We start from the raw sequence: 26,623 nt of genomic DNA, 5'->3' as shown, positions 1-26,623 counted from the left end.
AGACCCAAAAGCGTAATCCCTGTGTTTGCCCAGAGCTGTGCCAGTGTTTGTATGAGATAAAGATCATATGTGAAACGAATTGCCAGTCCAGGTTCGATGCATGATACAGGGTGCTCGGGGCTGGTGCACCGGGATGACCCGGAGGGATGGGATGGGGAAGGAGGTGGGAAGGGGATTCTGGAAGGGGAAAACATGTACGCCCATGGCGGATTCATGTCAATGTATGGCAAAACAAATACAATATTGTAAAGTTAAAAAATAGATAAATAATTTTAAAAAAAGCGAGACCTGAAGGAGATTAATATTTGGACAAGATGCACACACATGACATAATCTAGGAAAGTTACTACAGACTTTGAGAAGCTAAAGAGTCTTAACTCCCCTGTTTTTTATGACAAGGAACTGTGCTTGGTGATCGCTGCAGTTCAGAGCTTAAATGATGCCCTTTATCACATGATGTTGATTGGTGTTCATGCATTAGAGGGAGGGAGATGGAGGCAGTCATGGAAGGCTTCCTGAAAGAGGCAGAACAGGCTTGGCTTTTGCACAGCAGAGCTGGAAGGCACTGCTATGGGCTGAATGTTTGTGTCCCCCAAATTCATGCACAGAAACCCTTATCTCCAGTGGGATGGTGTCAGGAGGGGGAGCAGTCGTTGGGGTGATTGGGTCAGGAGGATGGAGCCCCCATGAATGGGATCAGTGCCTTTATAAGAAGACACGTGAGAGATGATCTCTCTCTGCCATGTGAGGACACAGCCCGGGGCACCGTCTGTGAACCAAGAAGAAGGTTTTCATCAGAACCCGACCCCGATGGCAACCTGATCTTGGACTGCCAGCCCCCAGAACTGTAAGCTATACACACTTTCTGTTTAAGTGGCCCCATCTGTGCTGTTCTTTTACGGCAGCCCAAGCCGCCGAGACAGGCCTTAGTGAGGAGGAAGCAGTAGTGGCCTGACACAGGGTGTTATTAGCGGGGCGCTGAGTGGATGGGGTGTGGCCTTGGTGGATGAGCACCTACACACACGTCTTTAACACCAATTATGGAGGATTGCCCTGTAAAGCGGATCCTGGAGCCACAGCCTGGGCCGGACCTCAGCTCGGGCAACCCTGCCTGCCATGTCGGGCAGATTGCTTCACCTCTCTGTGTCTCATCTTCCTCCAGCTGGGGATGGAAGCCGTGCCTGCCCGTGGCTTACAGGAGGATGTAACTGAAAGTCTTCGTGACTCCACAGTGGTATTTGTTTCCTGAAAGAGCTGTGAGGAGACTATGAGGGGCAGGGGGAGGGGGAAGGGTCGAGGCAGGCCTGAGGGCTCCATCAGGTCGGCAGAGCCTGCCCTGACCAGGGGAGAGGGCAGGGGACAAGGTGCTGGCTTCAGAAGTTCCCTGAGTCCTGCTCTGGTCGCTGGGTCTCATGTGGTGCTGGAATGAGCAGCCCCACTGAGCGCTTCGGAGCCTAGTATTTAGGAACCAGAGGGGACGTGAACATGGCTGTCCACCATGAGCTGAGGACCCTGTCGGGCGGCCACGCACTTCAGGGTGTGGGCTAGGGGTGGTTTGGGTGGTTGCAGGCAGCGGGGCCTAAAGTGTAGGAGGAGGGTACTCTGGGGGGCTGGAGGGTATGGGTCAGGATTGGTCTGGCTGCCAGGGCATGGTGGTGAGGAAAAGCAACCTGAAGGGATCCAGAGGGTCGGGGCGGTGATATCCAGGGTGTCCAGCGGCAACCTTGTGGGAGAAGGTGGGTCTCCATGAGCAGGGAGCCTGACGTACAGGCAAAATGAGAAATGCGGATGGTGCCTTAACCATATCTCCACCAGCAGCCTCACCGTACCTTTCACATCACTCGCTCAGGCAAAAATCGCAAACAACTTCCTGTCTCAAAGTACTCCACCGTGAGCGCCAGTTCAGAAGGAGCTCAATGTTAATGGCTGCCTGTTGGTTCTGTCAGTTCTAAAGGGGGCAGGGGCCCGGGCTGGGGAGGGGGTGGTGGGCAGTGGCCAGGGCCAGTCTTGGCCCAGGAGGAGCCATAATGCAGGGTTAAGCCTAAAGGAGAAATGTGGTGCTCTGGGCTTGTCGGTGCACGGGGACAGAGGAAGGACATGCTCCACTTCCTCCTTCTTGTTGGGAGCTTGAATTTCACTTTCCCTCCCTATTTTAGCCAATTGAGTGCTGAAAACCATGCCCTGCTCCAGACGTCCATTGCCGTCTGTCTGCAGAATTCTCTGGTGATGAGGACCTTGCAGCGCTATTTCCCCCCCTCCACTTTTTACTAAGCCTCTGCACGAAAGTCAGGGTTAAATCTAGCGTATGTGCCCTAGCCTCAAGTGTCCTTCCCGAGGGCATTGATTTCTGCAGTAGATGGATCAGGCTTCATCTTGTGCCTGTGCTGCTGTTGCGGGTTCAGGGTCCACATAGTTCGGTGATTGTTAAGTGCAGAAAATGAAAATGAGCTACTGTGCCCTCTCTGACTTTAGTTTTAGCTTCTGCACTTCTTAATACTGTATTTGTCTTCTGGTTGGAGGGGAGGTTCTGGGATCCAGATATTCAAGGAGTGCAACATAAGTGAAGACAATGTAAGAAGCCGGAGAATAAGACAGTAGTTTATTGCCATTCAGTATTAATTTTGGAATATTTTCTCATTTTATGAAGTGAAGTGAAGTGAAAGTCGCTCAGTCGTGTCTGACTCTGTGCGACCCCATGGACTATAGCGTCCATGGAATTCTCTAGGCCAGACAACTGGAGTGGGTAGCCTTTCCCTTCTCCAGGGGATCTTCCCAACCCAGGGGTCGAAGCAAGGTCTCCTACATTGCAGGCAGATTCTCTGCCAGCTGAACCACAAGGGAGGCCTGTGCCATGGCAATACTGTCTGAAAACTGAAGTGATGGACGAACACATGAAAGCACTTGAAATAACGATTGGACCATAGGAAGTGCCAGCTATCACTACGGTCAAAGAACACAGCTATGATGTGGAGTGGGCAAAAAGGGGACCAGGGTGGGTGGTGTGGCTTGGCCCCTTGCCCTCGACTCCCACCTTAGTCCCGTGAGACCCTTTGCGGCATACGTTGGAGAAATCAAAGTTGCACTGTGGAACTAGCTTTAGGCCATGAGACGGGAAAGTTGGCATTTGTGTCTCAGTGACGTCTCCGTGGACACTTGGCGGGCTCCATTCTACGCCAACTGAGCCGGCACTGGAGGGGCCCGTGTGCGCAGGCGCATCGGGGGCACCTGAAAGGAGCGTGGCATTGTGTCGGGGCGGAGTCCCTCCAGCCTCACGGGGTCTCCATGGCAGCCCATGGGTGGCTGGGCTGTATGCGCAGGCGCACTTTTGGCGTCCTTGCGCAGAAGGGGAGGGACTTCGTGAGGGGCCCAGTCTCTCCGCCCCTTATTTGGCATCTGAGGGAGACGCGCAGCAGCCATGCAGGCATCGCGTGGTGGTGCCGGTGGTGCAGAGGGCCGAGATGACCAGCATAGCTCCAGAGCACCTCCTTGCCAGAGTGGTTCAGGCAGCGCCGAAGGTGAGGATCGTCACCGGTCCCCAGAAGGCCGGGGTGGGCCTGGCAGAGGAAGAGCGGTGATGGAAGATCCTGGAGCTCGTCCCCGGGGTGAGCAGGCACCAGGTGGCCTAGGACCTGCTGGAGATGTAGCACCCGTGGTTGTAAGGCGTAGACGTGAAGAGGTGGTGCTGTATCCTTTTCATGGAGCCTTTCTGGGCAGGGTCAGTGGTGTGGTGGTGGGAAACATGCCGGCAGCCTGAGGAAGGGATAGAAGGGAGTACGGGGCGATCCGGGGCAGCAGGACTGGGCAGCCTGGCAGGAAAGGAGGTTGTCGAGGCCTGAGGAGCCTGGAGGGTGGGGGAGATGGACCGAAGGGTTAGGGAGGCAGCTCAGGGTGGTCTCAGGTTGTGGTCGGGAGGATGGGCATCCTGGGGAAAAAGCGGGCCTCTGAGGTGTGAGGAAGCCCGAGATACCAGAAAATTCAGTAATGGATGGTGCCTTAACCGTGTCTCTCCCAGCACACTCAGAGTGCCTTTCCAGTCGCCCCTGGAGGCAGACATGGCTCGCAGATCTCTGCTCCCAGATGCCCAACGCCACCAAGGATTGATTCGGAAGGAATTTGCAGTGAATGGCAGTGACCTGCTTGTGTGAGTTCCAGACGAGTTTGCCTTGGGAAGTGGGGGGTGGCGGGTGCTGTGGTCTGAGTTCCCTCTTAAGCGTGCTATGATGGAGACACTGTGGGGCTTGGTATAAGGAGGGGGGTTGGTACCCTAGACCTACAGGAGCAATCTTCCCTTTAACCTGATTTTCTTTTCCCTGCTTTTAGTAGATGGACTGCTGAAGACATTGCTTTCATCCGACTTTCCATGAACCCATTCCTCGATCAGCTTTCCCTGGTGATTCAGAACATTCGGAGCCTTGGGCTCCCACCTCGCTGAGGAAAGGGGCTGAGGCCTAACCTTGTGTCCCCTACTCAGCGGGGCATAGGGAATTCAAGCTAAGAGTCATCGCCACTTTGTTATTTGAGTCTAAGTTTTTGCCTTTACTGGCCTTTGGTCTCTCTTGGTTCACTTGCTTTGTTTCCCTGCTGCTTGAGGAGTGGGGTGCTTCAGTGTTTATTACAGCAGAAAATAAATCTAAGTCACTTTTTGTGCCCCAGTTTCTTTTCAGCTAATGCGCTTCGGATTTTAAAAACACTTTTTATCTTTGTTCTCGTGTTAGAGGGAAGGTACTGAAATTCAGATGTTTGAATTCCAATAACAAGGGAATTGAAAACAATTTGGGAAAATGAAAATCGAGCCTTATGTTCAGCACTAAATACGTCTACATTTAAGAATTTTTTCTAGTTGTACTTGCACATTAAATATATAATAGCATGTGATGTAGAAGTTATCATGTTTAGCTTTAATTTTTTTCCTGAATTTTTTTTCATTTAGTATACTAGCTTTTCCACTTTCTAAATTCTCTTCAGGAATGTGTTATTCAGTAGATAGAAGATGCAACATAATGTAATTATTGGGACTTCCCAGGCAGTCCAGTGGATAAGACTATGCACTTCCAGTGTAAGGGCTGCAGGTTCAATCCCTGGCAGCAGAACTACGATCCCACATGTCTTGTGGCGTGGCCAAAAAATTAAAATTGGGTCTTTAAATAAAAACAACAACAACAATAATAATCTCATTATGGAACATGTAAGTTGTTTCCACGTTTTTCATTACTATGGTTAATGAATTAGTGGAATTTATAAATCTTTCCATTAATGGTTATTTCCTTAAAGTATTAATATATTCCAAGAATTAGAAATACTGACCTGTTTACTTCTCTCTTTCTTTTTTTTTTTAAATTAATTTATCTTTTCAATTGGAGGCTGATTACTTTAGAATATTATACTGGTTTTTGCCATACATTGACATGTCCAGGCTCCCCCTGGGGTCCTCTTGGCCACAGAGCAGGGGACAGACATAGGCAGTAGACCAGGTCTTTGCACACCCTAAAACTGACTGGGAGCCAGAATCAACAGAAACTGGGAGGGTGGAAAGGTGGGATGGGGATGCCCCCCACACAGGAAAGGGTCAGCCAATGCTGGTGGCTCTTCCCCTCCAGTGTGGGTGAGGGAATGCTGCTGGGGGGCCGAGGACTCTCCAGCCAGGGGGTGGGGCTCAGGGACCGGATTGAAGTACAACCCCTGATGCAGTCACCTCCCATGTCACCAGTGGTCCCTGGCAGATGAACCCCACGCCCAGGCAGTGCTACCTCAGCCACAGGGTCTCCTCCGGATGTACCTTGCCTGTTGACTTGACTCCTTTCCAGACACAGAAGTAGACCAGCACCCATCAGGTCAGCAGACACAGGGTCACCTCCCAGTTGAGGTCCCCTGGTACCTCCAGCCTTCTGGACAGCCTCAAGACATTGACCCTGGGGAGGGAAAGGCCATGAGAGCTGTGCCAGCAGGAGAGGGCAAGAGACTGCGAGTGTCCAGGAGAACAGGGCCCTTCCCTCTGCCCTTGAGTCTAGCTGGTTCCTCCGGTGCTTCTGAGGAGCCCAGGGCTCGCCCACAGCCTGGAGTCCCTGCAGTCTGTGTGCCTGGACCCACAAGCATCCCTGCCCCATGCCTTCCCCAGTGGGCACAACAGTAGTCCCCACTTCTCTCTCCAGGTGGGCAGGAACAGCCCACTCCGCATTCTTGGTCTCAGGACTGCAGGGCCGGTTCCCAGCGCACCCCCATGTGCATGCACCTGCACATGCCCACATGCACGGACAAGATTGTAGACTTGAGCTACGTGTGGGAGACGAATGAGACCGACCGGGCCTGGCCCTGGTGCTCGACTCCCTTCCAGAAGTTGAAGTCAGTAGGCTGGTCACGTGAACATGGCAGCAGAGGTGTAAGGGGAAGGGGCTCACTTGGTGTTTCCACGTTTGGTGGGAAACAGTCACGTGCTCATAACCACCTAGGAGGGACATCCAGGGACTGATGTCAGGGCCTGATTGCATAGGCGTTCTCGGCACCCATAGTAACATCACCCACCCAGGGGCGTGGTTTCCTTTGGGTGCCTCAGCCCCTCAGACGGTCCGGCTGGCCGTGGTGGGCTGAACTGCAGCATGAGTGGTCCTGGAGGTCGCAGACCCAGTTGCCGGCAGAGGTGGCATGGCAGGAGGTGCTAGAGGCCATGGAGGCCCGGATAAACCTGTTGACCCAAATGGCCCCGAAGGGAACCAGGGCCTCAGAGGCGTGGGAGAGGCGGGTGCAGCCGCGGCTGGTGCCCCAGAACCAGCTCATGTACCTCACGCTCCGGGACCTGGCAGAAACGCCTTGCCAGGCTTGGGCGGACAGGCCTTGGCAGGGCCCGGTGGACACGCCGCGCCTTGGCCAGGTGGACAAGCCATGCCAGGGCCGGGTGGCCACACCGACCCAGGACCAGGTGGGCATGTGGTGCCAGGGCCCGGTGGTATGCCACCCCAGGGCCAAGAGAACACACCGGGCCGTGGCCTGGTGGACATGCTGCATCGGGACTTGGTGGGCATGTGCTGCCCGTGGCCAGAGGGCCTAGAAGCCAATTTCTCAATTTGTATCCTATTTGAAGAGAGGTGAGGGGTTGGACCAGGGAGGAACCGACCTGCTGGAGACAGTGGAATGGAGAGAAGGCGGTCAGCTTGGGGATAGGAAGTGCTGTGGGGAGGGAGACCAAGAAGACGGCTGGAGGGTCTGGCCTCGGGGGTATGGGTCAGGGGTGGCAGGGAGAGATGGTGCGTGGAAATGGCCTGAGGGACTGGAAGGGCTGGGAGCAGATTGGTGTGGCGATGGAGACAAGTGAGAACGGGCAGAAGGAAACAGGCCTCCGAATGAAGAGTAGGCCTGAGGCACAGGCAAGGTTGATGTGAGATGGTCCCTTAACCTCGCCGCCACTAGCTCCATCGTAGTGCTCTTCCCGTCACCCATGGAGGCAGAGATGGCCCGCCAGTCCCTGAGCCCACGCGTCCAGCACTACCACAGGGCAGAGGGAAGGAGCTCACAGTGAACGGCAGCATCCTAGCAATGTCAGTCTGCCAAGGGGCCTGGGCGGGTGGCAGGTGTCTGGGGTCATTCTAATAGTCAATTGGAAACCCCTGAAAGGCGAAGTCTAGGGATGTAGACATGTGCAGTGAGCCTGTCACCAGCTGAGGAGGCAGAGAGAATTAGAGGAACAGTTCCCACATTTAATTTGATTTTCTTTTTCCCTCCCTTTTTAGCTGGCTGACTGCTAAAAATGGTGGCCACTTCCGAATTTCCATCATCTCTTGTCTCAAGCAGCTTTTCCTGTTGGTTGGGATCAACCAACCAATGACAGGGTACTTTGTGCCCCTGGTTATCCCTGATCCTAGGCCAAGAAAGAGCACCTAAGATTAACCTAGGCAGTGCATCTTTCCCCAGGGCATTGATTCCTACACTGGTTGCTGATTTATTATGAGGGCCTAATTGTTTGTTTTTCTTGGCCTTTGGGCACTCTTGGCCTTGTTGTTTTCCTCTGGCTGGAGGAGGAGGAGGGTGTTTCAATATTTCTTGTAGCATAAAATAAAGCTCAACTATCATTCTGTGTCTGAATATATTTTCAAATACTGTGCCTCCACAGCTTATTGCCTTTGTCCTTGGTTTCAAGGGAAGGTTCTGGGCTTCAGATAGTCTAGTAGTAGAGTGTAATTGAAGACAATTTAGGAAATGGAAAAAAATTAAATGTATTATGCCTTGTTTTTCAGCATTAACTGCTGCCTGTATGTTGGAATACTTTCTTAGTTTTATACTGGCATTTTGGAGAAGGAAATGGCAACCCACTGCAGTGTTCTTGCCTGGAGAATCCCATGAACAGGGGAGCCTGGCGGGCCATGGTCCATGGGGTCGCAGAGGGTCGGACACGACTGAAGTGACTTAGCAAGCATAGTGGCATTTATATGGCTCAGCTGGTAAAGAATCCACTTGCAATGCGGGAGACCCGGGTTCGATCCCTGGGTTGGGAAGATCCCCTGAGTAGGGAAAGGCTATGCACTCTAGGATTCTGGACTGGAGAATTCTATGGATGGTATAGTTCATGGGGTCACAGTGGCAGACACGACTGAGAGACTGTCACTTCATATACAACAGTAACGTAAGTGTTGCATGCTCTGGATTAATTTTTTCCTGGAATTATTTTTATTTAACATATAAGCATTTTTCTCTTTCTAAAATTTCTTCAAAGCATGTACTTGGATGCATAAAAGAAGTACTATAATGTAAGTGTTAGATATTTAATATGTTTCCATTTTTCCCTATTAATGATTCAGTGGAAATCTTCTGTGTAAGTCTTTGCCTGACTGGTTATCTCCTCTAGATACATTCCAAGGGGTAGAAGTATGAGCTACAAATTCACATTTCTATTTATTTTTAAGGCTGTTGGTCTACAGTCGGTGGCTGCTACTCAAAAGTGTGCCCTTCCACCAGAATTCTTGTTTGCCCACCACCTTTTATCAATAGGTCTGATTCCTCCGAAAGTAAAAAGCTTAGCTTGCAGAAGATCAAACAACTCAGAAACACTAGATCTGTAACTTTATGGCCTACTGACCTTGTTTTAGAGCAATGTAGAAAAGTTTAGGGACAATTAGTTAAGCCTTTGGGGAAGGATTTAGCTCCCTCCAATGTCTATAGTGTTTCCTACAATCTCACCAGATTTGCTGATAGTTTTAGTAGTTCTGTGAATTACATTGTACTTTCTACATGCATGATCTGGTTATCTGCAGATAAGGTGTCCTCAGTCACTCAGCTGTGTTCGACTCTCCGTAACCCCATGGATTATAGCCTGCCAGGCTCCTCTATCCATGGAATTTTCCAGGTAAGAATACTCAAGTGGGTTGCCATTTCTTCTCCAGGGGATCTTCCTGACCTAGGGATCGAGTCTGTGGCCCCTGCGTTGGCAGTTGGATTTACCACTGTGCCACCTGGGAAGTGGCACAGGGTTAAAATTGAAAGAAACTAAATGTGCATCTTCACTGAGTAAAGATTCAGTAAATAGGAGTAAGCCCATCCCTTGGTGGCTCAGCGGTGAAGAACCCATGTGCCAATGCAGAAGACTTGGGTTCCATCCATGATTCAGGATGATCCCCTGGAGTAGGAAAGGGCAACCCATCCAGTATTCTTGCCTGGGAAATCCCGTGAACAGAGGATCTTGGTGGGCTACAATCCATAGTGTTGAGGAGTAGAACACAACTGAGTGACTGAACACAAAACAATAAGAAATCAGAAGAAGTTGAGAATCTGTGTAAGGATATGATATGTTCCTGTTCTTAACAGTATGCTCCCACCATGTGACTGTGGGTATTACTTGTGACACTTCTTTAACGTGTGTGGGTCTCAGTTGCAGCACGTAAGCTTTTATTTAATAGTTGCCGCATGTGGGATCTAGTTGGCTCACCAGGAATTGAACCTGGGCCCCCTGCATTGGGAGTGTGGAGTCTCAGCCACTGGACCACTGGGGAAGTCCCTGACGTAAGTATTTTCTTTACTTGGAAAAATACTACTTTGCTCTATTACATTAATGGGCTTCCCAGGTGGCACAGTGGTAAAGAATCAGCCTGCTAATGCAGGAGATGCAAGAGATGCAGTTTCAATCCCTGGGTCCAGAAGATCCCTTGGAGAAGGAAATGGCAACCCACTCCAGTATTCTTTCCTGGAAAATTCCGTGGACAGAGGAGCCTGGCGGTCTATAGTCTACGGGCTCGCAAAGAGTCTAACATGACTGAGAGACTGAGCATACACGTTCCATTAGATAAGGAAATAATCTTTCCCAGTCTGGTTCCTTTAAAACATTAGAAAATAATTTCGAAGTTGATGAAAAGTCTGTACCGCTGTCGAGGACATGTATGGGTTTTGTAACCCAGCAACCACTTTCCTTCTCTTGGTACTGATATGCTGTCACTCTGGAAAGTTGCCCCTTTCCTTTTCTCTAGGCCATTATGATTAGGACAGAGTTGACTTTAAGTCTGATTCCAGGGATAGACTTGTGGCTCAGGCCTGCCCAATTGGACCACTGCTTTCCTCCAGCCGTAGTGATATCATCCAACCAGTGACAGTCTGCGGGCTGTAGGGGATGCAGACTGGCAAATGACAGAGGGGGAGTTGGAGCAAGAAGGCAAATCTCAGGGAACAAAATGCTGCGTCCAGCCATGCCTGAAGACAGAAACTACCTCTGTACCTTGTAGTTAAACAGACCCAGAGGTTCCCCCTGTGGCTTAAATGAAGGTGAGTATTTTTTATTGATTTGTCCATTTTTTCACTTGCAATAGCAAAGTCTTGAGGGTTAGTCAATTGAAGAATCATAATTCTCTTTCTTACTTAACGAATTTCGTCTGAAGACTTGGCCCTTCTTTATTACTTCAAGGGAGAAATTGGCCTATTTTCTTACTAAGGGATTAGTTCCTTGCTGATCAACTCACATTGTGGTTGAAAACGAGACAGATGAGTCAAAGGAGGGGAGGGAAGGGAAACTGCAAGGGGAAGCTGAAGGAAGGGGACAAGGAAGAAAACCATCCCTTTCCAGACAGGGCGCCCAGAATTGACCCAAAAGGGGGCTACGCCAAAGCCTTTGACCGTGTGGATCACAATAAACTGTGGACAATTCTGAAAGAGATGGGAATACCAGACCACCTGACCTGCCTCTTGAGGAACCTGTATGCAGGTCAGGAAGCAACCGTTAGAACTGGACATGGAACAACAGACTGGTTCCAAATAGGAAAAGGAGTACGTCAAGGCTGTATATTGTCACCCTGCTTATTTAACTTATATGCAGGGTACATGATGAGAAACGCTGGGCTGGAGGAAGCACAAGCTGGAATCAAGATTGCCTGGAAAAATATCAATAACCTCAGATATGCAGATGATACCACCCTTATGGCAGAAAGTGAAGAAGAACTAAAGAGTCTCTTGAGGAAAGTGAAAATGGAGAGTGAAAAAGTTGGCTTAAAGCTCGCCATTCAGAAAACTAAGATCATGGCATCCGGTCCCATCACTTCATGGCAGATAGATGGGGAAACAGTGGAAACAGTGGCTGACTTTATTTTTCTGGGCTCAAAAATCACTGCAGATGGTGACTGCAGCCATGAAATTAAAAGACGCTTACTCCTTGGAAAGGAGGTTATGACCAACCTAGATAGCATATTAAAAAGCAGAGACATTACTTTGCCAACAAAGGTCCGTCTAGTAAAGGCTATGGGTTTTCCGGTGGTCATGTATGGATGTGAGAGTTGGACTATAAAGAAAGCTGAGCGCCGAAGAATTGATGCTTTTGAACTGTGGTGTTGGAGAAGACTCTTGAGAGTCCCTTGGACTGCAAGGAGATCCAACCCGTCAATCCTAAAGGAGATCAGTCCTGGATGTTCATTGGAAGGACTGATGTTGAAGCTGAAACTCCAATACTTTGGCCACCTGATGTGAAGAGCTGACTCATTGGAAAGGACCCTGATGCTGGGAAAGATTGAGGGCAGGAGGAGAGGGGGACGACAGAGGATGAGGTGGCTGGATGGCATCACCAACTCGATGGACATGGGTTTGGGTGGACTCAGGGAGTTGGTGATGGACAGGGAGGCCTAGGCATTTATAAGGCTCAGGGGTCGCCTGTAACTGGGAAATTAATTTCTTTATAACTTGTTCTTTTTTTTCTGATTTTGATCTAGTATCCCACCCCTATCTGAGTATCCCCAGTGGGTAATGGGATAGAAACATATGTTTTTTCCATTTGGCTTTTGACGAAACTTCCTCTCTTTTGTACTTTAACAGTGAGTAGGTGTTTGGACTCCCCTCCCCCCCCCCCCGAGGTTCATGGTACATGGACTTGGAGCCATATTATAACATGAGGAATGAACATGGGAATAAATGTCTGAACAGGGGCAGGGACTAGCCAGAAGGCTGGGGAGTGCATCAAAGATAAGGAACAGAGGAGTAATGGTCCTGTTAGTTAGGCAGTGCAGAGGAAATAGTACCCTAGGAGTAGAACACAGCTAACGACATAGGCGATGCCAATGGAAAGACGAAGGATAAGTGACCAGTCCTGAGGGGAGATAGTTATTAGGCCTATAGCAAGGGCTAAGATTAAGAGTGCAGTTATAGTTAGAGAGACAGGAAGAGGCCAGCCAGGGCGAGGGTCAGAAGGTCCCAAGTTGGTGGTGGTTTGAATCTGAGGAGGAACAGTGTTCATTAGGATGTAGAATGATGTAGCGAATGAGAGTAAAGAAATCAATTTCGTCTGGAGTCAGGTTGTAGAAGGTTCCCTGAAGCCACAGTTGAGACCCCAGCATGGTCAGGTCTTCGAAGGAGGTTCCTGTTGGGGCGCTGGTCTAGAGGTCTTGTAGTAGTTGGGTCAGGAACAGCTGTAGGTTGAAGAGTGTCCACGTCATTCGGTGTCTTCTTAGATGGTCGACAGAGGTTGTCGTCGGGTAATTTTTAAGGAGGTGGGCCTGTGAGAGAGACCTGATAGGGGTCAGTTAAGGAGGGCAGTGCAGGATCAGATTTGAGGTGAGGGAGGTGTTCCCAGGAGGTGATTCCAGTGGGTAATGTGATAGAAACATGTGTTTGTTTGTTTGTTTGTTTGCAAAGGCAGTTTAATGTCTTAAGAAACTTGTGTCATGCACAAAACTCTCTTCTACTTGCCACAAACCGTTTTTACACTTTCTGTATTCATCACTTTATTTGCCCATTCATAGAACAGCCATCTGTAAGCCATACCTCTTTTTCTCTTAATAAAATGTACCACACATAGAACTTTTTTGGTTTCACTTTCCACAAACCTTTTTTACCCTTTCTGTATTCATCCATTCATAGAACAGCCATCTATAGGCCATACTTCCTTTTTCTCTTAATTCCATTTCTTATACCTTTTTACTGAACACATGCATCTTACTTTCTTTCAGAAACCATGAACTGTTGTTTAGCTCATTTATAAATTAACCTCAGCAATGTTATCCAGAGACAAAGACATGCACTGAGACATACATATATATCCAGACAGACAGAGATCTCACAGTTTTCTGCTTTAAGATTAAAAGGTCTTTTTGCCCTCTTTTTTTTTTTTTTTTTTTTTTTGGCTTGAAGTTGTACTAACCTGTCTAAGGCTGACATCTCAGGCAAAGTGGGTTGTCTATTTCAATAACGTGATAAGAGTTAAGTACAGGTTGTTGCCTAGGCATGTTTCTGTTATATCAGGGTTGGAGCTGTTGGGTCAAGAACAGCTGTAGGTTGAAGAGTGTCCAGGTAGCGCAGGATGAGAAGTGACCCGTTTTAGGCAGGAGAGGTGTACCCAGGAGGTGACCTTCTCGAGTTTAGCTGCGGTTGGGGTAAGCAGGATGATTTTGAATGGTCCCTGCCACTTTGGGTTTAGGTCACCCTGGGGAGTTTCTGACAGATAGACCATGTCCCCAATTTGTAAAGGGGGCAAGGGGGCTTGGGGGTCAGGGGCAAGCAGGTTGTGGTTGACGAATTTCGAGAGGGCATTGCGGAGTTCCGCCAGCAGAGGGGAGTGTAGGAAGCTTGGTATGGGAAGAGGTTCAGGGGGGAGTCCAGGAGGGAGCATGGGCCTTCCGTACATCACCTCAAAGGGGCTCAGCCACAAGGGCTTTCTGGGCAAAGCCCGCATTTTGTGGAGAACAGTTGGCAAAAGTTTAGTCCAATCCAGATGTACCTCGAGGGTTAATTTAGTACGAGTTTCTTTGATTATTCTGTTCATCCTCTCTACCTTTCCTGAGGACTGGGGATGATATGGAATGTGAAATTTCCAGGGTATCTGTAAGAATTAGACAAGTTGTTGGGTGACCTTGGACGTAAATTCTGGGCCCTTATCAGACTGTAGGGATGAAGGCAGGCCAAACCTGGGGATAATTTCTGTGAGGAGGATTTGGGCCACGGTGTGGGCTCTTTTGTTTGTCGTGGGAAATGCTTCTACCCATCCTGAAAAGGTGTCCACAAGGGCCAGGAGGTATCTGAATCTCCAAACCGGGGGCATATGAGTCAAGTCTATCTGCCAAACCTGTGCTGGGAGGCTGCCTCGCATTTGATGGGTTGGAAAGGAGGTGGGTTTAAGGTTGGAATTGGGATTAATACGTTGACATGGTTGACAGGAGCGGTTAAGGTTATCTAAATATTGTTGGTCAGCAGTGGATGTGGGGAAGTGGTTACGGAGGAACTGTTGGAGTGTCTTGGATGAGGGATGAAAGAGTGAGTGTAGATAAGAGAGGATTTTTCTGGTGGTGGGAGGGTCGGATGGAGTCAGAGCTAAGATGACAGGGGACTGGAGGGAGGGATGGGACAGGGCTATTTCTTTTGCCTTCTGGTCTGCAGCTTTGTTGTAGGCTGATATGAGACTTTTCTTTTGATGTCCCCTACAGGGGAGGATGGCGGTTTTGTTTGGTAAGAGTGCTGCTTCTAGAAGTTTGTGGATCAGGTCTGAATTAATAATGGGGGAATCCCTTTTGGGTTAGGAAACCTCTCTCTCTCCATATTAGGATGTTTGAGTGAAGTAGGTTACAGGCATATTTGGAGTCTGTGTGGATGTTAACCCTTAGATATTTAGTCAGAGTCAAAGCTCTGGTGAGAGCTATCAGTTCTGCCTGTTGGGAGGTGGTGTGAGGTGGCAGAGGTGAAGCTTCAGTTGTCTGGGTCTCGTAATTGTGGCAAAGGTCCCTCTGGATGGTGGCATATCCCGCTGCGAAGGGTGGGGATTTTTGAGAGCCGCCATCAACGAACCAGTGTGAGGTGTCTGGGTCTAAGATGGGCTGATCTGTTAAATGTTGAAAGGGGTTTTGGGTAAGATCTACTGTTAGGCTGCAGCTATGTAGGAGAGGGTCTGTTGTAGAGGACGTGGGTAATAAGCTGACGGGGTTAAGGGGAGAGCAGGGGGAGAATGAGAGCCGAGGGTTGAGGAGAAAGGCATGTAGGACTTGCACCCTGGAAGGGGGAAGGGAGAGGAATGCCCGATGTGATAGTAAGTCTCGGAAGGTGTGTGGAGAACAGACTGTTAAAGGGGCATGTCAAGAGAGTTTATTTGCTTCACGTACGAGGGCTGCGATAGCAGCCATGGCCGGTATGCAGGGAGGCCACCCCTTGGCCACCATGTCAAGCTGTTTTGACAGATGGGCTACGGGAGCCCAGGTGTCTCTGGCCTGCTGACATAGAAGTCCTAGGGCCTGCCCTTGGTTGGAATGGGCAAAGAGAAAGAATGGTCTGGTGTGATCTGGCAGGTAGAGAGTTGGCACTCGGAAGAGGTTCTGGGTGAGCTGGCGAATAGGATTGGCCAGAGAGGTGGTGTTAAAGAGGGGCTCATCTGGACATCCTTTAGTAGCCTCATAGAGCGGCTTTGCAATGAGGGAGAAATTAGGGATCCAGATACGGAAAAAGTTTAGGAGGCCAAGGATAGACAGGAGTTAGTTCTTTTTGTTTTTGGAAGTGAAAAGTTAATTAAGGCCTAGATTCTATCTGGGGGAATAGTTTTTTGTTGGTGGGATATGGAGAGCCCCAAGTAGGTGATGTTTGTCTGTACTACTTGGGCCTTGGATTGGGACACCCGATAACCCCAGGACCCCAGGGCCTCAAGGAGCTTGGCAGTATGTTGGAGACAGAGTTTTTGGGTTGGGCTACAAAGGAGGAGGTCATCTATGTATTGGAGGAGATAACTTGGGGCTAGGTCGAGTGTGGCTCCTTTTGTAAAGCCTTTTCCAAAAAGTGGGGGCTGTCTCTGAACCTCTGGGGGAGAACTGTCCATGTTAGTTGTTGGGACATGTGAGTCTCAGGGTCTTGCCAGGTGAAGGCGAAAAGGGGTTGGGAGAGGGGATGGAGGGGGATGGTGAAAAAGGCATCTTTGAGATCTAGTACTGTGAAGTGGGTTGCAGTTGGGGGTATGGCAGACAGAAGGGTGTAAAGGTTAGGGACTACTGGGAATGTTGGCGTAATAGGCTCATTGATTTTTCTCAGGTCCTGGACCAGTCTCCAAGAGTTTGGTCCCTTTCTTACTGCCAGAATAGGGGTGTTGTGTGGTGAATGGGTAGGAATTAAGATAGAGGCCTGAAGAAGATGGCCTATGATAGGCTTAAGTCCCTTGTGGGCCTCTGGGGTGAGAGAGTACTGTTGTTGGGTGATTATAGTCGAGGGGTCTTTTAGGGTAATGTGGACTGGGGGATGATGTTTGGCTATGGATGGATGATCAGCATCCAAGACTTGGGGGTCTCAGGCAGGTAGATCCAAGGGAAGGTCAGGGGTGAGGGATAGGGATGGTCCAGGTGCCATCTGCATGCAGAATATAGAGACTGTATCGAGGGGGGTTATGGTAATAAAGACTCCCAATTTGGATAATAGATCTCTCCCTAGGAGTGCCATTGGGCACTTAAGCATTATGAGGAATGAGTGTACGAGGGTCAATTTTCCAAATTGACAGAGTAATGGAGGGCTGATTTTTTGGCCTTAAGGGAACTCCAGAGACCCCCTTGATTGTGAGTTCTGAGTCTTCAGTTGGGCCAGAGTAGGAAGTTAAGAGAGAGAAAGCGGCTCCAGTGTCTACTATAAAGGAGGTCTTTTTTCTGGCCACTACCCCGTCTACCGTAAGTTCCGAGCTCATGTCCGGGACATGGGCTGGGGGGCTGCAACCTAGGCCCCGTCATTGGAACAACTTTCATAGTGTTGGGCTGGGGCTCTGGGGAGAAGTGGGGATCTCCCCAGGGGCACCAGGGCATCCCTGTGGACATTCCATTCTCCAGGTCTGGGAGGTGGGGACCTCTCCAGTGGTGTCAGGGCGTCCCTGGGGACAGTCCACCTTTTAGTGTCTCCACTGACCACAGGTTGGGTGTGCTTTTGTGGGGGGGGGTGTCACGGGTTTGGGCATGCCTTTGCCCAGTGTCCCGACTGGTTGCATCAGAAGCAGGGTCTGGAGGGGGGGGTCTTAAGTCCCAGTGTGGGATGACTTGGGCCGGGCTGATCTCTTCCCTTAATTGCTGCTGCCAAAAGGGCATATTTAGCTTTTCTCTCATGGTCTTTTTCTCTCTTAGCTTCCTCCTCTCTATTATTGAACACTTTGAAGGCTACTTCTAGAAGGTCTCTTTGGGGGATCTCAGGGCCCTTCTCTAGTTGTCGAAGCTTGTGTCTAATGTCAGGGGTGGACTGGCTGATGAATTGAACATGAAGGTAGAGTAACCCAGCAGGGGTGGTGATATCTAGGTTGGAATACTTTTGGACTGCCTCTATGAGGCGTGCTAAGAATAAGGCTGGATTTATGTGTGCCCCTTGGGTGATTTCTCTGACTTTATCATAACTGACATGGATATGAGTATTTTTCTGCATTCCTTCTAGAAGGCAAGTAATTGTATGATTGAGTCTCTTGATACCTGGGTCATTGGGCTGGTAAGTCCAGTGGGGATCTGTTTGAGGCACCGCCTCATCAGCAACTGGGCTATCCCGGTCTTGGTTATGTAAGTGATCGGCATGGGCTTTTGCTGCTTGCCAGATACGGTCTTTTTCATCTGGGGTGAGAGTGGCATTTAGGATATAATATATGTCACTCCATGTGAGGTTATAGGCCTGGGAGAGTCTCAGGAATTGTTTTCTGTATCTGGTAGGATTTTCATAAAATGATCCTAACTTTTCTTCTATCTGGCTCATATCTGACAATGAAAATGGCACGTGGACTCGTGTGGGGCCCTCTGGTCCTGCCACCTCTCTCAGGGGAAACATATGTTGGGTACGTGACCGTGTGGCAGGAGGGGAGGCAAGAAGGGAGGGGTGGTCACGGAGATGGGGTGGCGGGGTTGAGGGGGCGTCAGGAGAGGTTTTGGGGTAGTAGGTGAATTGGATGAGGGGGAAGGAGAGGGTTGGCGGGGTGGCAGATAGGGAGGGGGCTCGTCGGCTGGGTCAAATTCTGGGGGTGCAGAAGGTCATGACCAGTGGTTAGTTGAAGAAGAAGAGCCCTTTTGTTTGGGAGGCAAGGTGCATAGAAGGACTTCGTGGGTGGAGCAGTTCTTGCATAAGGGGGGCCTGCTCCGAAGGGCTCAAAAGGCCTGGGCATATGGGACCTCTGACCCTTTGCCATTCCGTTTGAGGAAGTTAGTGAGATCTGATAAAATATTGAAAGCAAAAGTCCCGAACTCAGGCCAGCAGTCTTGGTTGTCTAATTGGTATTGAGGCCAGATCTGTATACAGAGTTGTTTTAATCGGTTAGCTTTGAGTTCAGTGAGAGAGAGTGGCTTGAGATTTTTGAGAACACAGGCCAGAGGGGAATCCTTTAGGACAGATTGGCCAGATCCCATAATTGAAAGGCAAGTAGAGGCTCCTACTGGGAGCTCGAGTTGTCACCCATAGTTGCAATAGGAGTTATGAGAAGAGAGCTCTGTGTCTAGGTGGAGCGTCCCCTACTGTCGCCTACAGAGTGGCCCTAGGCCGGGGGACCCCGGGACCTGGAGAGGACTAAGTTTTAGGGCGCCTCTAGAAAAACTGTCCGGATTGGATCTTACCGTAATTTAGGGGCCGGCTTGAATGGAGTGTTGCATGTAAAGCGGTCAAATGGCAAAAGGCCTCTCTCCTGGAGTTGATCGGTCTCGAGAAAAAGAGAGTGTAGAGAAAACAGGAAGAGGGGCGCAGTATTCCTCGGGGTACGTGGAAAACCAATAAAGCCCTTACACAGGACTTGTACCGCTCACGAAGGCACAAGGCGTCCTCTCGAGGAGGTCTTGAAAGCTCGGGCAGGAAAGTGAGCTCGACAGTCTTCCACGCTCCGAAGAGCTGGCCGTGGAGAAGGAGAAGGAACCTCAACCTCCTGGGTGTCAGCATCAAAAATGTAAGGTACGGAGTTAGAGTAGGCGAGGTTCCGAAAAAGAATGAGACTGACACTCTACAGGAACAGATCACCTTTAATGAGGTGAGAAGGGGCAGCAGTCAGGTTAGCGAGCTGCTGCACTTATCTAAGAAAAGAGTAAGTATATATAGGCATGTATGTAGAAAGCTACTGTCTTAAGGGGGCCTGTTCTTCTCCAAGGTTGCTGGGAGTAGTTATCTCTTAAATGGCTGGGGCGAGGAGTTCTGGAGATCGGCCAGAAGCTGGGCCAGCTTGGAGCTGGGTGTAATCAACCTAATGTCTATTTTTTCTTTGAGTGAGAGAGTTCTTTCTTTTGCCTAGAATGGTGGGGAGGACCTGGAGGGGAGTTTTAACTCCAGCCTACCTCGAGCCATGCAACTTTCCTTCACTGCTGATATGGAGAGAAGGTTTTCACCTTTGCACAGAAGATCAAACCAGCCACAACATGCCCTTAAGCCAAAGCTTTACTCAGAGCAAAGCTGTAACTCTTCTCCTTTGTGAAGCCTGAGAGAGTTGAATGAAGCTGCAAAGGAAAAGTCTGAATCTAGCAGAGGCTGGATCATGAGGGTTAATGAAAGCTGTCTCTGGAACATAAAAGTGCAAGTTGAAGTCGCAAGTGCTAACGTAGAAGCTGCAGCAACTTATCCAGAAGATCTAGTTACAATAACTAATAAAAGTGGCTACACCAAACAACAAATTTCCAGTGTAGTCAAATAGCTTTATATCAGAAGAAGATGTCATCTAGGACTTTTCATAGTCAGCGAGAATGCAAGGCCTGACTTGAAAGTTTCTAAGAACAAGCTGGCTCTCTTTTAGGGGCTAATGCAGCTGGTAACTTTAAGAAAGAAGCCAATGTTCACTGAGCATTCTGAAAATCCTAGCGCTCCTAAGAATTAGGCTAAATGTATTCTACCTGTCCTTTGGAAGTGGGCTTCCCTGGTGGCTCAGACAGTAAAGAATCTGGCTAGAGTGAAGGAGACCTGGGTTCGATGCCTGGGTAGGGAAGATCTCCTGGAGAAGGGAATGGCAACCTACTCCAGTCTTCTTGCCTGGGAGAATTCCGTGGACAGAGGAGCCTGGTGGGCTACAGTCCATGTGGCCACAGAGTCAGACACGACTGACAGACTCACATTTTCACTTTCACTCTACCTATCCTCTGTCAGTGGAACAACAAAGCCTGGATGACAGCACATCTGTTTACTGCATGGTTTACTGAATATTTTAAGCCTGTTCTTGAGACATATTGCTCAGAAAAATAAAAAGATTGCTTTCAAAATATTACTGCTCTCTGGCAATGGACCAGTCACCCAAAAGCTCTAATGGAGATGTACAATGAGATGAATATTGTTCTCATACCTGCTACCACCCTATTCATTCTACAACTCATGGATCAAGGAGTAATTTCAGCTTAAGCCTTATTATTTAAGAAATACATTTCATAATGCTTTAGCTGCCATAGGTAGTGATTCCTCATGTAGATCTGGGCAAGGGCAATTGAAAATATTCTGAAAAGGTTTCACCATTCTAGATGCCATTAAGAACATTCATGACTCATGGGAGGATGTCAAAATATTGACATTAACAGGAGTTTGGAAGAAGTGGGTTCAACTCTCATGGATGATATTGAGGGTTTCAGGACTTCACTGAAGGAAGTAACTGCCGATGTCAGAAATAGCAAGAGAATTAGAATTTGAAGTAGAGCCTGAAGATGTGACTTAAGTGCTGCAATCTCATCGTGAAGCTTGAATAGATGAACAGCCGCTTCTTACGTGTGAGCAAAAAAAAAAAAAAGTTTTTTGAAATAAACTCGACTACAGGTGAAGATGCCATGAAGATTGCTGTATATGACATCAACTTAGTTGATAAAACAGAATTTGAAAGGATTGACTCACATTTTGATAAAAGTTCTGCTGTGGGTAAAATGCTATATCAAACAGCATCAGATGCTGCAGAGAAGCTGTTCGTGAAAGGAAGAGATAGTGAGGCAAATTTCATTTCTGTCTTATTTTAAGAAATGCCACAGTCACCCCAGCAACCACCATCTTAGTCAAGGTGGTACCCATCAACATCAAGGCAAGACTCTCCGTTAGCAAAATGACTGCGACTCACCGAAGACTCAGATGATGGTTAGCATCTTTTAGGCCTCAGTGCTGTTCTGTGCTCAGTAGTGTTTGACTCTTTGCAACACCATGAACTGTAGCCCTCAAGGCTCCTCTGTCCATGGGATTTTCCAGGCAAGAATACTGGAATGGGTTGCCATTTCCTACTCCAGGGGGTCTTCCTGACCCAGGGATTGACCCACTGTCTCTTGCATCTCCTCTGCTGGCAGGCAGATTCTTTACCACTGTGCCACCTGAGAAGCCCTTTAAGAATAAAATATTTCTTAATTATTAACTTACATTGCTTTTTAAGATACAATGCTGTTGAACACTTAAAGACTACAGTATGATTTAAAGGTAACTTTTGGAATATGCACTGGGAAACCAAAAATTTGTGTCTCACTTTATTGTGATACTCACTTCATTGTGGTGGTCTGGAATACCCACAATATCTCTGAGGTATGCCTGTACGAGTTGTTACAATTAGAGGCTTGAGAGTGTGTACTATAAGTTACACTTGAGACTGATCACAGTTTGGTGAGGAAGTCCCCCACCTAGAAGAATTAAGACCAACCATACGTAACACTATTGAGGCAGCTGTCTAAACCTACTACATGGTACTTCATGTGCAATAACTTCTCCAATTCCTCCTCACCGACTGGCAGTAAAGTGGAGGACCATTTATTGACCATACAATTTGATCAACATTTTCCCACTACTGATTCCAGGGACTTCTCTCAAATCTCCTTAATTTGCCTCTGTCACTTTTCTATCATTCCTGTAACAAACTGCCATAAACTCAGTGGCTTAAAACAAGAGAAATTTTTAATCTTGTTGTTCTGAAGTCTTAAATGGCTCCCACTGGGCCAAGGTCAGGATGTTGGCAGGTATGGGTTCGTTTTGTTCTTTGTTATTATTTTTGTTAATTTTTTCTGTGCTGGATCTTCGTTGGTGCGTGGGCTTTTCTCTAGTAGCAGTGAGCGGGGGCGACTCTTTGTTGCTGTGTGAGGACTTACTGTGGAGGCTTCTTTTGTTGCAGAGCACAGGCTCTAGGTGTGTGGGCTTCTGTAGTTGCAGCACATGGGCTCAGTATTTGTGGTTCCCAGGCTCTAGAGCGTCGGCTCAGTAGTTGTGGTACATGGACTTAGTTGATCCGTAGCAGGTGGGATATTCCCAGATAAGGGATCGAACCTCGTCTCCTGCATTGGCAAGCCGATTCCTGACTGACGAACCAGGGAAACCCAGATGGATTCTTTCCTGAAGGCTCAAGGGGAGAATCAATTGCTTTGCTCTTTCTAGCTTTTCGAGGTCACACATATTCCTTGATATGGTTCACGTCATCCTTAACACCAGCAACAGCGGGTTGGATATTCTCATACATTACTCTAGCCTTCTCGTCTACCTCACTCCTACACTTCTAAGGACTCTTTACACTGGCCCCACCCAGAAAGGCCAAAATAGTATCCTTGTTTTAAGGGCAGTTGATTGGCAACCTTAATTCCATCTGCAGCCTTAATTCCCCCTTTGCTGTGTAGTATAACATATCCACATGTTCCAGAGACTAGGAGGTGGACATCTCTGGGGCAGGGATGTTCATGAGTCCCTTCTATTTCCTTTTCCAGAAAGCCACATATCTGTGCACAGCACATCCTAATCACCAAAACTTCCAAGAACTGTACAGGATCTAAGATTTTATCCTACATGCAAGCTAACAAGTTAGCTGGCCACGGTGTTATGGCTGCTGAGAGCAGACATGAGACTCCTGGGTCAGAGTCAAACGATTTGAATACTCATAGCGTTAGTGGTGGCCAGAGTATGAACATTCTCACCAGTTCCCCAGACTTCAGTTCCCACAGGGTAATGCAGAGGCCAGATGCTACCTGCATGTGCGCTAGGTTGCATCATAGGAGAAGCACCCCTAGCTTATGGGCATCGATGGAGTCTTTCATAAAGGGTGGTAAGCCTCCCTGAATCTTGCCTTGAGGAAGAAATGTCTTGGGCATAATTTCTAGTATAACCTGCCCTTTGCTCGAGAGAGGGTGACTCTATCTTCTAAGGCTGTTCACTATATAAATATCTTTGAAAATATAGTTTGGAAAAAAGGCAATCTTGGGTCTGCTTGAAAGATATACAGAAATTGAGATTTGTGGAGAATTCTCCCTCAATAATCTCTGAAGTCCCTTTTAATCTGGAACTGAGGTAATGGTCTCTACTCCAGTTACATTCTTGTGGAAGCAACTGGGCCATTTGCCCTGAACTATGTTCCACCTTTTGGAATTTTCTAATTGCATTCTTGTGATGTTAGTTCATAGTTCCCATGTCCCTATGTTAATATGGACTGATAATTTTAGAGGCTTGATCGATACAGATTCGATTTTTAGGCACAAGTACTTCAGAAATGGTACTGAATGCGTGTTAATTCATCCCTCCAGATGGCACATAATGTCTGGTTATCTCTCTTGCTGTGTTGAAGTGTTGTCAACCCAATCCACAGATTTTACATCTATGGATTTGAATTCTATTTCCTTAAATCCATTTCCTTCTCCAGGGGATCTTCCCGACCCAGGGATCTAAGCAGGGTGTCCTGCATTGTGGGCAGATTCTTTTATCATCTGAACCATCAGGGAAGCCCCACATATTTTGGATATTAACCGCTTATCAGACATACAATTTGCAAATAATTTTTCCCATTCAGTATGCTACCTTGTCATTTTGTGGAAGGTTTGACTTGCTATGCATAAACTTTTCAGTTTGGTATATTCCCACTTGTTTATTTTTGTTTTTGTTGCCTTTGATTTTGGTGTCAAGTCCAAGAATTTATCTCCATGCGTTATTTCAAGGAGCTTACCACCTATGATTTCAACAGAAGTTGTATGGTTTCAGGTCTTAAGGTCAAGTCTTTAACCATTTTGAGTTCACTTTGATGTGTGCTGAAGAGAGTGCTCCAGTTTCATTCTATTGCATGTGGCTGTTCAGTTTTCCCGGACCAGTAATTGAAGAGACTGACCTTCCCTTTTCATTTTCTTGGCTCCTTTGGTATAAAGCAATTGACCATCAATGTGTGGGTTTATTTCTAGATTTTCTCATCTGTCCTGTTGATCTGTATGTCCGTTTTCATAGCACAATCAAGTTCGTCAGCACACTCATCACCTCACAGAGTTAGTTTGTGTGTCTGTGTGTTTGTGTGTGTGGTGTGAACACTAAAGTTAATTTTTGTGTATGGTGTGCAGTGTGGATCACGGTTTGTGTTCTCTTCCAAAGTGTTTATCTACTTGTTCCAGCACACTTTTTTAAAAAGGCTTTCCACAGAGCTAGAGCAAATCATTTCACAATTTGTCTGGAAATATAAGAAACCTCGAATAGCCAAAGCAATCTTGAGAAAGAAGAATGGAACTGGAGGAATCAACCTGCCTGACTTCAGGCTCTACTACAAAGCCACAGCCATCAAGACAGTATGGTACTGGCACAAAGATAGAAATATAGATCAATGGAACAAAATAGAAAGCCCAGAGATAAACCCACGCACCTATGGACACCTTATCTTAGACAAAGGAGGCAAGAATATACAATGGAGAAAAGACAATGTCTTTACCAAGTGGTGCTGGGAAAACTGGTCAACCACTTGTAAAAGAATGAAACTAGAAAACTTCCTAACACCATACACAAAAATAAACTCAAAATGGATTAAAGATCTAAACGTAGGACCAGAAACTATAAAACTCCTGGAGGAAAACATAGGCAAAACACTCTCCGACATAAATCACAACAGGATCCTCCATGACCCACCTCCCAGAATATTGGAAATAAAAGCAAAACTAAACAAATGGGACCTAATTAAAATTAAAAGCTTTTGCACAACAAAGGAAACTATAAGCAAAGTGAAAAGACAGCCTTCAGAATGGGAGAAAATAATAGCAAACGAAGCAACAGACAAACAATTAGTCTCAAAAATATACAAGCAACTCCTGCAGCTGAATTCCAGAAAAATAAACGACCCAATCAAAAAATGGGCCAAAGAACTAAACAGATATTTCTCCAAAGAAGACATACAGATGGCTAACAAACACATGAAAAGATGCTCAACATCACTCATTATCAGAGAAATGCAAATCAAAACCACAATGAGGTACCATTTCACACCAGTCTGAATGGCTGCTATCCAAAAGTCTACAAGCAATAAATGCTGGAGAGGGTGTGGAGAAAAGGGAACCCTCTTACACTGTTGGTGGGAATGCAAACTAGTACAGCCACTATGGAGAACAGTGTGGAGATTCCTTAAAAAACTGGGAATAGAACTGCCATATGACCCAGCAATCCCACTGCTGGGCATACACACCGAGGAAACCAGAATTGAAAGAGACACATGTACCCCAATGTTCATCACAGCACTGTTTACAATAGCCAGGACATGGAAGCAACCTAGATGTCCATCAGCAGAAGACTGGATAAGGAAGCTGTGGTACATATACACAATGGAATATTACTCAGCCATTAAAAAAATACATTTGAATCGGTTCTATTGAGATGGATGAAACTGGAGCCCATTATACAGAGTGAAGTAAGCCAGAAAGAAAAACACCAATACAGTATACTAATGCATATATGTGGAATTTGAAAGATGGTAACGATAACCCTATATGCGAGACAGAATAAGAGACACAGATGCATAGAACAGTCTTATGGACTCTGAGGGAGAAGGTGAGGGTGGGACGTTCCAGGACAATAGCATGGAAACATGTATATTATCATATGTGAAACAGAACTCCACTCCATGTTCGATGCATGAGACAAATGCTCAGGGCTGGGGCAATGGAATGACCCAGAGGGATGGGATGGGGAGGGAGGTGGGAGGGGGGTTCAGGATGGGGAACACATGTAAACCCATGGCTGATTCATGTCAATGTATGGCAAAAACTACTACAATATTGTAAATAATTAGCCTCCAACTAAAATAAATAAATTGATTAAAAAAAAACCCCAAAATAAATAAATAAATAAAAAGGCTTTGCTTTTCCCCATTGAAGTACTTCGTCACTTTTTTCATAAACTGGTTGTGTATATGTGTGCAAATCTGTTTCTGGACCTCTATTCTGTTTCATTAATATATGTGTCTGTACTTACTTGCATCAGTAACACACTGTCTGAATTATTGTAGATTTAGGGTAAGTCTTAACATTACATAATAGAAATCCTCCATGCTAGTCCC

The 26,623-nt window shown here is 47.5% G+C and overlaps 1 protein-coding gene and 1 long non-coding RNA gene across 2 annotated transcripts in view; both read left to right on the top strand.

The window, feature by feature from the left end:
* Positions 1 to 2,073: 2,073 nt before the first annotated feature.
* LOC145535411 (uncharacterized) lies at positions 2,074 to 4,642 on the top strand. Its single transcript, XR_014075406.1, has 3 exons — positions 2,074 to 3,684; positions 4,013 to 4,141; positions 4,321 to 4,642. It is a non-coding gene; the product is annotated as an uncharacterized LOC145535411 (long non-coding RNA).
* Positions 4,643 to 6,217: 1,575 nt separating this feature from the next.
* The window catches only part of LOC145535702 (uncharacterized), a 54,490-nt gene continuing 34,084 nt past the window's right edge, over positions 6,218 to 26,623 (top strand). Inside the window, 2 exon segments of the mRNA XM_081564074.1 lie at positions 6,218 to 6,343; positions 6,593 to 6,940. Of these exon segments, the coding sequence (XP_081420200.1) occupies positions 6,218 to 6,343; positions 6,593 to 6,940 (474 nt within the window).

The sequence above is a fragment of the Giraffa tippelskirchi genome, chromosome X, assembly GCF_054371585.1.
Source record: "Giraffa tippelskirchi isolate mGirTip1 chromosome X, T2T-mGirTip1v1.2.pri, whole genome shotgun sequence".
Classification (NCBI taxonomy): Eukaryota; Metazoa; Chordata; class Mammalia; order Artiodactyla; family Giraffidae; genus Giraffa; species Giraffa tippelskirchi.
This window is presented reverse-complemented; position numbering and strand designations above follow the sequence as displayed.